Source organism: Neoarius graeffei, chromosome 23, assembly GCF_027579695.1.
Source record: "Neoarius graeffei isolate fNeoGra1 chromosome 23, fNeoGra1.pri, whole genome shotgun sequence".
NCBI classification, from domain to species: Eukaryota; Metazoa; Chordata; class Actinopteri; order Siluriformes; family Ariidae; genus Neoarius; species Neoarius graeffei.
This window is the reverse complement of record NC_083591.1, coordinates 48,964,564-48,979,506: the sequence shown is the minus strand read 5'-3', so window position 1 is coordinate 48,979,506 and position 14,943 is coordinate 48,964,564. Positions and strand designations below refer to the sequence as shown.

Here is a 14,943-nt window from a genome sequence, read left to right as displayed (position 1 = left end):
AACATTATCATTTCCCATAGGCTACACGCTCATGCTAACTAACACCCTGCGCGCAGCCTCAGCGGGGAATCCCCTCCTCGACTCACCTGAGAGTTTCAATTGTCACAGGCAATAATTACTAGTCACAATAAAGTGACATGACACTGACTCAATATTCATCCATTGTATCGAGAAAATGTAAGAATCAACGCAAAACTCTTTGTGAATACAGCGTATAGTATGACGATAACTTGGAATATCTGTTAGCCTGCTAGCTAAATTTATCAGTCAAATAAAACAGTTTCTTTCTTTCAAATTGATTGAAGATATAGTTTTATCTTATAGTACTAAGACCTATTTACTCTTACTGTATATAGTATAAGTATTTAACTGGAAATTTGCTAACTGGACAAAATATAGCTTAAAGCTGCTGACTGCAAAGTCATCTGAAATTTTTTTTTTTAAATTGTGCATGGCATTTTCCTGTCTCGCAAGAACAATATCACGCAGATGAGATGTGATCATTTTGATGTCCTGAGGGTTGCTTTTCTCCGTTTTGGGACCGAATATCCTACCTCTTGATATAACTGGGTTTCAGTCACGTGACTTTTCTTAGCAGTTTTACCGGAAGTGAAATAGCTGGTGGTCTAAACGGCTGCTGTAGTGCAAACAACTAGCGATAACTTATCAGAGTACGCTCGTAATCTAGAAGCCACTGCTCGCTTTAGATATATTCAGAAGATTGCAATGTGCAATGGAATCGACCCCTACAGTCTGGGAAAGAAGGATTTGTCATACGATCCTGAAAACTACCCTTCAGTCGAGTTCCCCGACATCTCGAACTACCTGGTGTTGCAAACATCCTTCTACACCGCAAAACAGATGAAAGCATGGAAGAGTATGGAGGCTTACAACTTTTTTGTATGTGGCTGGGTAAAAGACCTCGGTATCAAGTAGCTGCCAAATGAATCCTGTGTTGTTTTTGCCCGTGTAAGTGTTTTTTTTTTTTAAGCTTTTCGTTCGTGTCCGTACAGCGAAGTGCTGCAAGTTGAAGTGTAAACAAACAACAGTTGACTTGATTCTTACTTGTGTTGGCTCTTATCTCTCAGGTAAATCATTCACAAAGATCATCAGAAACCCCTTTAAAGACCTGGATCTTAGATAAACAAGACGGAGAAGTGATCATGGCGCATTGCAACTGTATGACTGGGTAAGAATTTTGTCGCAACCTTCATGCATATGGACGTAGTGAGGAGTAAACAAAGAAATAGCTGGGGACTTTAGCACTTCGTGACTAAAAAAAGTACCATAAAATAACGACACATACATAGCAAGAAAAGTACTTGGAAAACACTAAGGACATAGCTGAGAGGGAAATACAAACCTTTCACCAAGTGATCACTGCAAACTCGAGCATGCTTCGACTCCGCTACCTTAGATTAAGTGAGAGGTTCAAAAGCCACCTTTCTCAACGTCTTTCTGTGAAATCCTGTGTTCGTTCATCCTTTTTTATTAGTTCATGGGGAGCCCTGAAGAAACTTTTATCAGTTTCACAGTTTGATCGATTCAAACAACCTAAAACAATGCAAGCGTAAGGCATTTTTCATGCGAGCAATGCACCTTCTCCGTACAAACGCTTTGTCAACTGAGCTTTGGTAGACCACTAGCTAAAGTTTTGAATAACTAATCAGGCGGATGTGATGTCACGTGAAACCCAGCAATAGGTAAACAGTATAGCCATATGGAAAAAGCAGAATGCAAGGAACTTTAACTAATTAGCATAATTATGGATGCATCACACTGAGATGATGACATGCAGAAAACATTGTGACTCTGCACTGAAATTGACTTGGAGAGTTTTGAGTCACAGGGATGTAATTTGTGGCTGACATTCGCGAACAGATCCGTGAAACAAAAAACAAAAATATATTTTCTCTTATTGCTTTTGTGTTATCATTTCTTTCTCTGTAAGATCAAAACATTAGGTGTATAAGGCCATACTTGCTACTGTGGAGTCGAGCCTATGCATTCTAAGGCTAAGATAGCTAAGTGCTAGCTAGAATGATTTAGTTATCTGTCCAGAAAAATTACACGTCATTTAACCTTGTTGTATCTTGCAGTTGCACTCACTAGGCAGGCTTTCCTTTCCTTTCCTTTTCTTTTCCGCTGGCTTTTAGCTAACGGGAGAGATGAGTCTACTATGTTTGCCACGCCGACTTGTTTTGGTTAAAAGTAGCTCAAACGTCCCACGGTTGTCACGTGATATTGTTGCTTGCTTGCTTCGATAGTCTCTGGAATTGTAAAATGCGGGACACTTTTTATCTTGGCAAACATTTACACATAGGATACACGGTGTGTGCAGCCATGAAACATCTCGAAACTCCAACAGCTATAGAAATAGAACATTTTTCCCAGAATTCAACTTTGCAGTCAGCACCTTTAAGCTTGAATAATATCAAATCAAAGTGTAATGCACGTTGTAAAAATGAAGAAAACTGGGTGACTAGTTATATATTTAGTATTTTTGTATAGATTTATTATACTATTTCATGAAGCCCTCAAACAATGCCATGTAAAGAAATGAGTGATTATACAGTAAGTGATTGAAAGACTGGCTGTTTCTTTCCCCTGCAACTTCATTCAGACATAATAAATCCATTGAATAGATAATAAAATCAATAAAATAAGTGCATTTCGATTGCTACACTGAGTGTGATTTCACATCAGGACACACTTTTCTTCTGCTGCTTGCTTGACTTCTGTTATCGTGCTCTGAGCTTTGGCTTTGATCGTATCAAAGTCCATGTCCATATTCTGCAATCTGCCCATGAAAGAATCGTTGATTTCTTCTTGCTCTTCATCCTCCTCCACCATCTTGGCCAATTCTTCAGGCACGTCCAAGTCGTCGCCCGCTATCTGGACTGTAGCGTCGTCTTGTGCACTCTATCAATTAACGGCAAGCAAACAGAGACGCTGTAACCATTCCTTACTGTGATTACTGTGTAGAATGAAAAAATACACAATCCGCAATGATTGCAGCAATCTGGTGTGAGGAAGTGCGTTGGCGTACCTGTGGAAGCCTGTATTTGTCTCTTAGCAGTACTCTCAGATTGGCTCTTTCTGCTTTCTTTGTAGCAAATTCCTTATCGCGCGCCATCCTGTCAGTAGGACACACACAGATCAAGCTTAAAAGTTGGAAAGTAAAAGAATCCATCACAGCCAAATCTCAGAAAAGTATGCAGCTAAATTAGTTTCTATAAATAAAACATTTTGGACTGTGTTGAAGTGCTCATAATAAAATTTTCTCCTTCCCCACTAAACATTAGACATTGTATGGACGTGCAGATCATGTCTTTATTGTGTCCGTCGGTCCAAGACCAATTCTGGACTTCTAAATGACGTGCAAACTAGGTCTGCTATTTAGACGTCTAACTATGACCCTATTTGGACGTCAATATGTAGTTGAAAATTTTAACGTCAGACAAGGTGACTTTTTTGGATGTCATCAAGACGTCTAAAACAGGTGCAGGAAAATTTTATTACAAACTATAAATATAAATAAATAATATTACAAATATCAACATTGTTATTAATATTGTCCGTGAATTTTAATATAGCCTATTTATATGTGATTACATACCATTTACATTATATTTTATCTGTTTAATTTGTTGTCTATTTGAGTTCAACCAGTCAACGCCTCTCTGATTGGCCAACCGCGTCAACGCAGCCCAATAGTAAACGCCACTCTGATTGGCCAACAACACCGCTAACGTTTCTCGCGATTCAGAGGAACTTTTCTTCTGTGCAGGAGATGAAGAAGCAAATGGCCGCACGGTTCTAATTGTTTCTTCTGCTGATCTGAACACCTTAAACATGCACCTCAAAGACGAGGAGGTGGAGGACACAATGCTGAGAGGACTGAGGACTAAGGACCTTTTCACTTAATCCACTGCGTCTTTTTTTTTTTCCACGAGTTGGCAAGTTGGCCTGTTTTGCCAGTATTAGAACGGAATAAAAAAGAGACATGAGTGAGGATTGAATTGTAATTTTATTGTCTATAAATGGACATGGAGGGTTTCTGAACTGTTCAGTTATCACTTTATACAGTAGATCATGCTGTGTGTGTATATATATTTTATATGATTAACATTCAGTCCAAATCCCTTACTATGTTGTTTTGACTTCATTTGATTTAAAGTTATATTAAAAAAAAAAAAACTATTTTGCAGTTGGTTTTGTGTCTTAACCTTTCACATACACTCTGTGCAAATGTAAGTGCATTTATTTGTAGGATAATGTATCTTTCCATAAACGCCAAAGAGCTGATGTAATGTAGGTTAAGTTGGAGAACCTGCTAGCTGTAGGCTAGCCTGCTATTTTCCTCAGACGGACATAGAAAAGACGTCCTCAACGACCACTTTTCAACTACAATTAGCCGTGATATGGGCGTCCTCTGCACGTCCATACCGGACGTTCGATAGACGTCAGGAAAAAGACGTCATCTGGCGTTACAGTCTGCACCTTCAGAGGACCGTCATTCGACGTCCAAAAATGACCTAAAAAAGACGTCGTTTCAACGTATCTTTGCGCAGTGGGTCTTCTCCCTCTTTATTTTTATTCCTTGACTTCCTCTGGTTTAAAAGTAAGTCGTTATTTTTAAACAGGTGATCTACAACTAGATGATCGATTCTCACAAATAAAGCTTCCAAATTGTACCTTTCCTTGTCATTAAGTTGGTTCCATGAAGGCACATGTGGTGTAACTTCAATAGCTTTTAATGGTTATTTAGGTCCAATTATGTACCTTAAAGGTAGACTAGTGTTCAGATTTTTCAAGTGCAGGTCATAAAAAGAATTTTCCCCAATGGCCAATTATTTTTGTTTAGTGGACTGAAAGCTACTGAATTCAAATCACAGACTTTCAATTTTATTAGTTTTTTTTAAATAGAACAATTAATGAATTTAAGGTCACGTGGCTCTAAATTCTCCGCTATTTTTTCCTGCTTCACCATGATCCAATTCAAGATACTACATCATGCATCACGCGGTGGGCTTTCCCTGTTCGCACAAGGCATTGTGGGATACAAATTTGAAACAGGAGAGAAAAATGGAGGACATGAGTGTGTGAATGAAATGTGAAGACCGACTATAGTAACAGAAAGCGAGAAGAAAAGATGTTATGTTATATACGAAGGAAAGGAAACGCAGGACCAAACTAATAAATATTGTCGGTCAGCCAGCACCTCGGTGTGATCAGCTGTTCGTTTAGCGACAGAATGATGGAACTGTCAGTGTACGGTCAAAGGTAAACCTGTAGGTGGCAGTAATGCAACGCTGGATGCCAGCTGCCAGAAAACCCAAAAGAAGAAGGAAAAGAAGAAGAAGCAGGTAAACCTGCGCATGTGCACATGGAATTCCTCTGTCTGCTTGACTGCGTGAAGCGAACGATTTCATGCACATTATTTGCTTGGGAATCCCCTCAAATTAAATAACTTCCCAGCCACAGAATGGCCTGTTGTTGTTGTTGTTGTTGTTGTTTTTTTAGATATTATAGAAATAAACATATATCACAATGACCAAATTTTAGAGGGAACTAAATTTCACTGATTTTATGAAATCAAAAAGCCATATAGCTTTAAATACTTTCAAAAGGTATAACAAAAGATGTCTTGCTCACAGTTTGGTACCGTCACTTCTGAGAGAGTACCCTACTGATAACCATACCCAATATCAATTTAAAGCAAGTATAAATGCAGATCATTTTCCAGTATTGAGGTTATGAGGTGGATAAATAGTTAATTGTATAAACTGATATTTTACCACCACGAGTTGGCCTAGTGGTTAGCGTGTCCGCCTCTCAATCAGGAGATCACAAGTTCTACTCGTGGTCGGGTCATACCAAAGACCATCATAAAAATGGTACCTACTGCCATCTGGCAAGGTACGCTGCAATACAGATGCGAGTGGGGAGTCAAACTCTCACAGTTACCAGAGAACCAGCCCCCCACTGTAACCCTAGCTGTATAGGCGAGAGGCCAAGGACTATAGAAGCAGATACCGGCGCTGCCCAATGCACCTTAAGGGCCTGGTTAGTACTGGGACGGGAGACTGCCTGGGAAGACCAGGTCCTGGCACGGGAAGAACTTTGACTTTGATATTTTACTAATATTTTGTTCAATACAAACACGTGCAGTATTTCTTCCTTTTCATCACAAACTGTTTATCAAAAATCATTTTGTCAAGGGTGCCAATAGTTCTGAATTTCCATATTAACATGAAACAACTTATGAGCATCAGCAGAAAACCAGAACCTCAACCTGAGTTCATAATGTTTTAACAAACCTACTATCTGGTGTTAGCTTTCTGTTACTATCTCTTATGTTAACGGGTCGGTTTTGACCCGTGTCTTAAATCAGCCATAAAATACCCTAAAAATAATTATTTATCATCCAATTTGTTTCTTACCTCTTGGTTACCTTGTTAGGCTCCCTTATCCATGAAAATATTGGTTTTAATATTTTTGTTGTGGCCCCCTGGGCCTTTCTTTTAACGGCATACCCCTCGTTTTCAATATGAAAAAGTGGTCAAATGAACCTCAAGAGAATAATGTAAACAAATAAAAGGTTGTTCTGTTACCTGACTATTACTGAGGGGTATTAGATCACATCTCTTAAATTTTCAAAAAAAAAAAAAGATTTTAATTTTAATATTATCAACTATAGTAACATCTATGGTGTTTCGGGTCAATTTCGACCCATATATATTTACTTCAAGAAAAGGGCAAAAACCAAGTCTTTTTTTTTTCTGTTGACTATCAGTGGCCTTATTGCTGGATCTGTACACTCCAGCAAGGAGAAGAACGCCAATGTAGGCATCCAGGCATGCCCAGATTTTTATGCCATATTTGCCTGGCTTACTGGGCATGTATTGCCGGAATGGGCATTTTCCACGGAAAGGGAGAAAACGTTCATCTATTGTCACCTCTGGCCCTGGGTTGAACATCAGTGGAAGGAGTTGCACCCATCTCTCCCAGACATCCCTGATGGGAGCAAGCTTGTCAGATTTTGCTCTGGTCTCTCTGTTGTCAAATCTGAGGACTCTTGATATCATTCGAAAGGTCTGAAGTGACATTGTTGCCCGGAAAATATTCCTGCCTGTCGATGCGTCCCAGAGACTATCAGTGGCCTCATTGCTGGATCTGTACACTCCAGCAAGGAGAACAACACCAATGTAGGCATCCAGGCATTCCTCATCAATGTCATTCCACATGTTGCCATAGACTTTTTTTCCTTCAAGGTTTGTCATAGCAATTATGACTTTTTTTAGTGACAATGGCATAAACAGATCAAAACATGACTTGAGGTCACTTACTCTTGTCACAGCAAACCTTGTGATCCCAGGGGTCATTTTGATGACATTTGCAGCAGCTGTCCTGCCATGTACGTCAGGAGGTACTGAGCTCCAACAGATGTTGCCACTTTTGGATCTGAATGTTTCAGCAGGAGCAGCTTCAGCACCGGTGACGACCTCATCAGACTGATCAGATGTGTCTGTGTCTTCCGGTTGATACGCCACATCATCTTCCTCCTCAGAGACCTGCTCATCTCCATCGCTATACTGCTCTGTGTCCTCTGCCTCATTATCAGCAAAGATATGATCCAGAGCTTGGCTTACATTCAGTCCTCTTCTCATTGTTGCATGCTGTAAATTGGAGATGTGTACTCTGCAAGTCACCAACTCTCAACTCAATTGGCCTTACATGCCTGGACATGTCTGTCTTTGTTTGTTCTGTCAAACAGGCAAAGAGAAAAGCCCCTGACTGAAGCTCAAGTGGTTGGAGGAAGAGCCGGCTGTAGGCTGTTGGCTGATTGTGTGTTTATGATTTCAGTTTTGGCATTTATTATTGTTTTATAATCTTATATTTTAACTGGGTCGAAATTGACCCTAACAACACAAAGGTCACAATTTTCACCAGAGCATTTTATAATTTAGTAAAATTATTTTTTTGGATTTTATTTTGTTTAAATAGAAGTTCCCGACAGAGTCAAAAAGTCTTGATGCAATAAACAAATTTATGTAGTACTTTTATGCATGCTAAACCGAAAAACAGGTCGGTGCCGACCCTAACACTAGAGGAAGGTTAAATTGGTTCTTATGTAAGTGAAACTATAGTAACAACCAGCCACTTTCAAACCCAGCTGATTCACAATTATTATTATTATTATTATTATTATTATTATAAGCAATAGCCTGCAGACTTTCATCACTTCCTCACGTGTAAGAAGGTTACATGGATTGGAGGTTGGAATAAGAGACAGGAAGCTCAGGAATAAAAAAAGAACAGAGCTTTAACTCTTAGTCACTGCGGGTTATTTTATCGACACTGCACACTGTCTCCGAGCCCAGGTCCGGATGTATAGCAAAACCCCTGGCACCTCAAAACTAAATGCACTTTGCTAACATGTCTGTAGTTTTCCCATGATATTATATTAATTCCTATAATTGAAACCATGCTGGATGTAATGGGCCAATGTCAGCATCAGCGTCACTTTCATTGGCAAAGAGCCAGATTAGAGTTCTTATTTCAGTGACCCAGTTCTTGGCATAATGCTCTCAGGTGTTATATAAACAGACAACTTAAAGTAACATCATGGCAAAGTGTGTAGGCGTTTTTCCAAGACGTTATTGTGAATATAATGTGTGATGCTACTAAAGAAGCCTCATGTCTTAAAGTAATTGGATGTCGTTTCTCTTTACTTAGTTGAACAGTTCTTGACATGATACTTTATGGATTAGTACAGTTGTGGAATAGGGCTATTTATTTATGATTTACTGTTTGATCTCAAACGCATTAAGAAGCAAGAAACTTGTCCACTAATTAACTTTTGACGAGGCACACATGTTAATTGAAAAACATTCCAGGTGACTACCTCATGAAGCTGATTAAGATAATACCAGTATTGCGCAAAGCATCATCAAGGTAAACACTGGATGTGCTGAAGAATCTAAAATATCAAATACTTTTTTTTGTTTACCACATAATTCCGTATATTTGTATACTGTTATAAATGTATACTTGGGGGGCGTCGTGGCTCAGGTGGTTAAGGCGCCATACCATGAATGTGGGCGACCCGGGTTCGAGTCCGGCCCGAGGTCATTTCCCGATCCCTTCCCTTCCCGTCTCTCTCCCGCTCATTTCCTGTCTCTACACTGTCCTATCCAATAAAGGTGCAAAAAGCCCAAAAAAAATATCTTTAAATAAATAAATGTATACTGTTCCTACTCATCAGTTGACATTGGGCATACCTAACAACCTGTGTTTTCTCTCTTTCTCCCCCCCCCCCCCATTCTGTCTGTCCGTCTGATACTCCTTTTCCACCAAATCAGTTCCAGGGCTGGTTCGGGGCCAGTGTTGGTGCTGGTTCACAACTCGTTCAACTTGCGAGCCAGCTGAGAACCAGTTTGCTTTTCCATAGCTCGGGGTGCTAAGGGGAGCCATGTCATTACGTCACTGTATACGTCAGTTACGTCGCTGCGTTTGCATAAACCTTGGCGTGAACATCGAAGCAACAACAACACGGAGAAGAAGCAGCAGGAACAACAACAATAATGGACGACTTTGCGTTTGTACAGCTGCTGCTTCTGGCTTTACGGTGCTTCATTGGGATCAGAAAACGGCAGATCCAATATGTTTGTGTTGATCGACAGGTTTTGAGTGGACGGCGATTATGTTCTAGGAGACAGGTAATAACCTAATAACGTTTTGACTCTTACTTACACTGAATGTGAGATGGTTATGTTAGCCTTTGTTATGAGCTAACGTTAGCCGGTATTATGTCGGCTTTGGCGGTCTTGCTATTGTTGTTGGTCTTAACAACTCCGCCCCCCCCACTGACGTAAGCGGTTCTTTCCTCTGGCCCAGCAAAGAGCTGGTGCTAGCCTGGAACCGGTTTTTCTGGCCCCAGAGCCAGTTCTTTGTCAGTGGAAACAGAAAACCCGGTTCCAAACTAAGCACTGGCCCCGAACCAGCCCTGGAACTGCTTTGGTGGAAAAGGGGCATGAGTTACATGTCAATCCAGAGATCGAGATGCTGACCTCTTCTGCTCCTCAGACCTGCCTGATCCATCCTGGTGCCCTACGTCTGGCTGGAGTCTCATCACATCGCTCCTGTGGAGGACGGCCCCATATGGACAGTTGAAAGTCACACATGGAAGACGCTCTAGACGCTTACAGTAATGCTTTTATGGCTGAGGACTACAGTTGACTTGCTAACTTTAGGACTGCCTTTGTCATGAACAGTTCTGCACTTAAGTTTCCATCAATGAAGCGTTATAACATCAACGAAACAGACTTCATGTTAAAACTGTTAAAAATGTTATAATCACGTTGTCTGTTATCACCCAAATGAGGATGGGTTCCCGTTTGAGTCTGGTTCCTCTCGAGGTTTCTTCCTCATGTCATCTGAGGGAGTTTTTCCTTGCCACCGTTGCCACAGGCTTGCTCATTGAGGATAGATTAGGGATAAAATTAGCTCATGTTTTAAGTCATTAAAATTCTGTAAAGTGGCTTTGCAACAATAGCTATTGTTAAAAGTGCTATAAAAATTAACTTGACTTGATTTGTTAGTTCATAGTTTTAATGTCTTCAGAATTGTTCTACAATGTAGAAAATACAAAATACAGAAAAACCTATGAACGAGTAGAGTAGGGATGTACAAACATTTGACTGGTACTGTATAACAAAGTACAATTATTTAAGTAAATATTTCAAGTATCTGTAGTTTCCTTGAGGTTACTTAAAGTTTTCATACAAAAAGTTTCTACTGCCTTAATTGAAACCAAACATTTTATCGGTTCTGTCAAGCTTTAGGAATTCAGGTTCTGGTGAATCTGTTTTAACACCATAAAGCATGATGATATTTAGCAATTATTTTCTGAAGGTGAAGTGAATATTGGTGATTATTATACACACAGGACACTTTTTCGATGGAATAAAAACATGCATTCTACTCCCTTCTAGCGGATTTCATTCATTTGGTTTGATAGCATGCAATATTGTTAGCATATCGCTTATCCTACGTGTATTACGTGTATTGTATTTATGGTTGGTACACTGTCAGAAATAGAGGTACAGTTACAGTAGGAGTCCATTTCTGTCCCCCAAGGTGCAGTCTACATTAATGTACCCCATATAGGGCTCATTATTGGACCTCAAGGTAACTATTGCCGCTTTTCCACTACAAACGCGGCTGAGCCGTGCCGTGCCGAGTCGAGCTGAGTCGAGCTGAGCGGGGCTGTTGGAGTTGCATTTCGACTACAACCGCGCTGAACCGTGCTGGCTGGAAGTGGGTGGACACATTGGGTGGAGTTAGCGAAAGTGGGTGGACGTCATGTGATGCCGTTAAGCAGCGCAAACAGTGACATCAGTGACAGTGGCGGAACAAGTCAGAGCCGGGCCGGGGGCGGGGCAAATGACCGGGCCCTTTATTAAAGCTTATCATAACATCATTTTAGGCTACAAAATGTCCGCAACTGCGGTGTTTACCAATTTCAACACTACCGGGTGCAACTATGTTATTTAGTACATCAAGTCCTTCAAACGAACATGTAACTCAGAAACAAAAAACATTAGGATACTGTACATGGCTCATAATAAAACATCAATAGCCTATACTGCGCACATTATTTGAAGGGCATACGAATGAGCGCTCAGAGGTTGCAACGCTGACAGGAAGAGTCAGAAATAAAAGGAGGGCGGTGCAAACCTCACTGAATGCACTGTGTTTACCAATTTCAACACTACGGGGTGCAACTATGTTATTTTGTACATTAAGTCCTTCAAACGAACATGTAACTCAGAAACAAAAAAAAACATTAGGCGACATACTGTACATGGCTCATAATAAAACATCAATAGCCTACTGCGCGCATTATTTGAAGGGCATACGACGAGCCTTGCGCTCCGCGAACTCGTCCACGATGCTCTGTATGTCACTGATTCAGTGAGCTTTTAAGCGGTAGTCTCACGACCCGAATAGTAAACAATAAACATGGAGGACATGGAGTCGTTAGTGTTGCTGGTCTTGGTGCTGTGGCTTGTTGTCACCGACAACGCGGACAGATACTGGCAAGAGCGTATAGATGAGGCGAGGCGCATAAGGCTTCAGAAATTCTCGTAATTCGTAATTCTTCTTCTTCCGGGTTTGCGGTGTTTACAGATCCCAGCGCGCTCGCGGGGCGTGTGTGGGCATGTGAGGACACTCCTCCTCACCAATCAGTGCACAGGGGAGTGTCTGCTCACGCCCCCAACCTCAGTCGGCACGGTTTGGCTCGCTTCAGCCCCACTCCAAAACGGTGCGAGTTTTAGGGGCTAAGCAGGGCTGAAACGAGCTGAGTCGTGCTGGTTTTTGGTAGTCGAAACGCGAGCCGTGTCGGGCTGAAGTGAGCTGAAGCGAGCTGAAGTGAGCTGAAAAAGGGTAGTGGAAAAGGGCCATATATGTAGCTTTTTAGGGCCCAAAAGGTACATATATGATCCATAGCAGTATTAAAAGGGTACAAATAAGTACCTTAGGCAGTATTGTCCCAGTGACAAGCCATTGTAGCCCTAAAGGTCCAATAATGTACTTTATTTTCTGAGTGCGTACGTTTCTCACTCACTCATGTAACGCATTATTACTACATTCTTTTCCTAGTAGTTTCACTGTCGTTTCTGATATTTTAATATGCTTGATGTTTAATAAATGAATAATAAATCAGAAATTACGCTTGGGTTTGGGGTCATGCAGAGGTTGTTCAGCTTTTCTAGAGTATAATCCCCCCCAGTTTACTCAAGATAAATCATTAGCTGTTTACACTATAACAGAGATTAGCATTTAGGATCAGAACACGTCCCATACCGTAGCAACACCTTAGCAACCACCTAGCAACACCATAGCAACTGCCTTGCAATACCATAGCAACACCTTAGCAACCACCTAGCAACAGCAGAGCAGTCACAGTCAAATTGTGTATAGTGCTCTGTAATAGTTTCTCTAATGCATCTCTGGTAATATTATGCTGCCTTTGCATTATTTTAACTTTTTTTTTAAATTGTGTAATGCCAAGATATTTGGCTTTCGGCTATACGTATGAGATTTCGTCTCAGAATCTGCAGCATGAACTTTTGGTGCTGAAATTTGATTCGAGAAACTAAACACGAACATTATGTGGACGAAACCTTGAAACCTTGACATGGGTTCAGTGAAAATCAAACTAGATGCAAAATTATGAAACTAAATAATGCTTTTGTTTTTGACTGAATGCTGTTTTGTGAAAATCTGCAGTACAACTTTAGAGCTTCAAAATCAAGCACTTTTAAGAATTCCAGGCATCTTGACTTCTACTCAACTTGCTGGTTGAGGTTCTTCACTAGTGAGGAAAGGTTGTAAGTTTATATCCCAAGACTGACAGAGAGCCACTGGACCCTTAAACAACACCTTGAACCCTCAAAATTTCACCTCAGGTCTTGCATCACTTGTAAGTCACTTGATATTAAAGGATGATTCAACAATTGTACTGCTGTTTAGCCATGGGAACGCTTACCTTTAAAAAAAATAAATAAATTTCAACATTTAATCCAAGAAACTATGTATTTTAAATGTGATAATCTCAGGCATTGCTCACAGGCTGCATTTTGCTTCAAAACGAGTCACAACTGAGGTTTCTTTTGCGTACAGTTAGCACAAAATGTGGTGAACTAGCATCCATGCTAATGGTATGGACATTCAGGACATTCTAATGATTTACTGAAATTTAGTTTTTGTTAAATTTGTGCAACTTTCAATCTGATATCATCAGTTAATATAAAAAATATAGAAAATAAATAAAATTGTGTTTTTCTTCTTCCCATGATCATTAGGTGCGACTTCATCAAATGGTACGACGTCCTGTTGAACATGTGACGTGTGGAAAATTCCAAATATTTAATATTTAAGGGTGAACAGGGTGAAGTGACACAACTTCTATGTCAATTGTTTCTAAACTATAATGGATGACTCGAGGAAAAGATTGTTACCAGCATAAATGTTCGAAAATCATATCTGTTTTTCATATTATTAATATTTTATATTATTTATCTGACACATGCACCAAGGTTTTCATGATGGACCCTTGTTTAAAACGTCTTTCACCTTTACTTTACTTTACTGTACTTTACTTCACACACATATCTGTATTTGTAATGCGATTCAAACACAAGCTGCACCCCAATTCTGAAATCAGCCCAAAAAGTGTTTGCTGAAGCAATAAATGCAAATGTACTCACTTCTCCTCCACCAGTTGTTTCTGGTATTCTTCGAACTCCTCTCGGGTCATCCCCTTCGATGCGGCAGTCTCTTTCCCGTCTCCTGCTTCCGACCCCGAGTCCTCACCTCCTCCACCTCCTCCCCCCATCATGTTCTTTAACTTATCCCCCAGCATCTGCTGCATTAAGAAAGACATGATCCAGGGTTCAGGAATTTGAGGGTCACGTTATGGGATATCTGGGAAGTTCAGTATTTTTTATATAGTCTGAAAACTTAAGTGGCTCAAAATTGGTGTTTGGCTCTTAGAGTCTTGGAGACGGATGGAGTGAAAGTGTCTCTATGAGCATTTGAACCACTGGTTGTGGGGAACCTGAGGTGTGAGAGGACCTGGGTGTCAGTGTCAGGGGTAAAACGGCTCAGGGGCTTAGCTTATTACAAACAGCTCACAGACAGCTGGGCCACACTCACCTTGAGACAAGATCTTACCTATTATCTTATCTGGTATCTTATATTAATATTAATAACAATAAAAAAAACAGTATGAAATGCATAAACACTGGATTGTGCAAATTTATAATATATTTTCTCCTTTGTGTAACCTACATAGACTGAAGAATTATAATAAAATGTGTTTGTGCTTACAGCCCAAAGTGATATGTTTGTTCTATTTTAGCATATTAT

General features: G+C 40.3%; 1 protein-coding gene across 1 annotated transcript; it reads right to left on the bottom strand.

The window, feature by feature from the left end:
• Nucleotides 1–2,697: 2,697 nt before the first annotated feature.
• On the bottom strand, nt 2,698–14,458 carry cplx4c (complexin 4c). Its single transcript, XM_060905379.1, has 3 exons — nt 14,283–14,458; nt 3,050–3,137; nt 2,698–2,922 (listed from the first exon to the last, which is right to left on the bottom strand). Exons 1-3 carry the CDS (start codon nt 14,456–14,458, stop codon nt 2,698–2,700), a joined length of 489 nt encoding a protein of 162 aa, XP_060761362.1.
• Between the last annotated feature and the right edge of the window lie 485 nt (nt 14,459–14,943).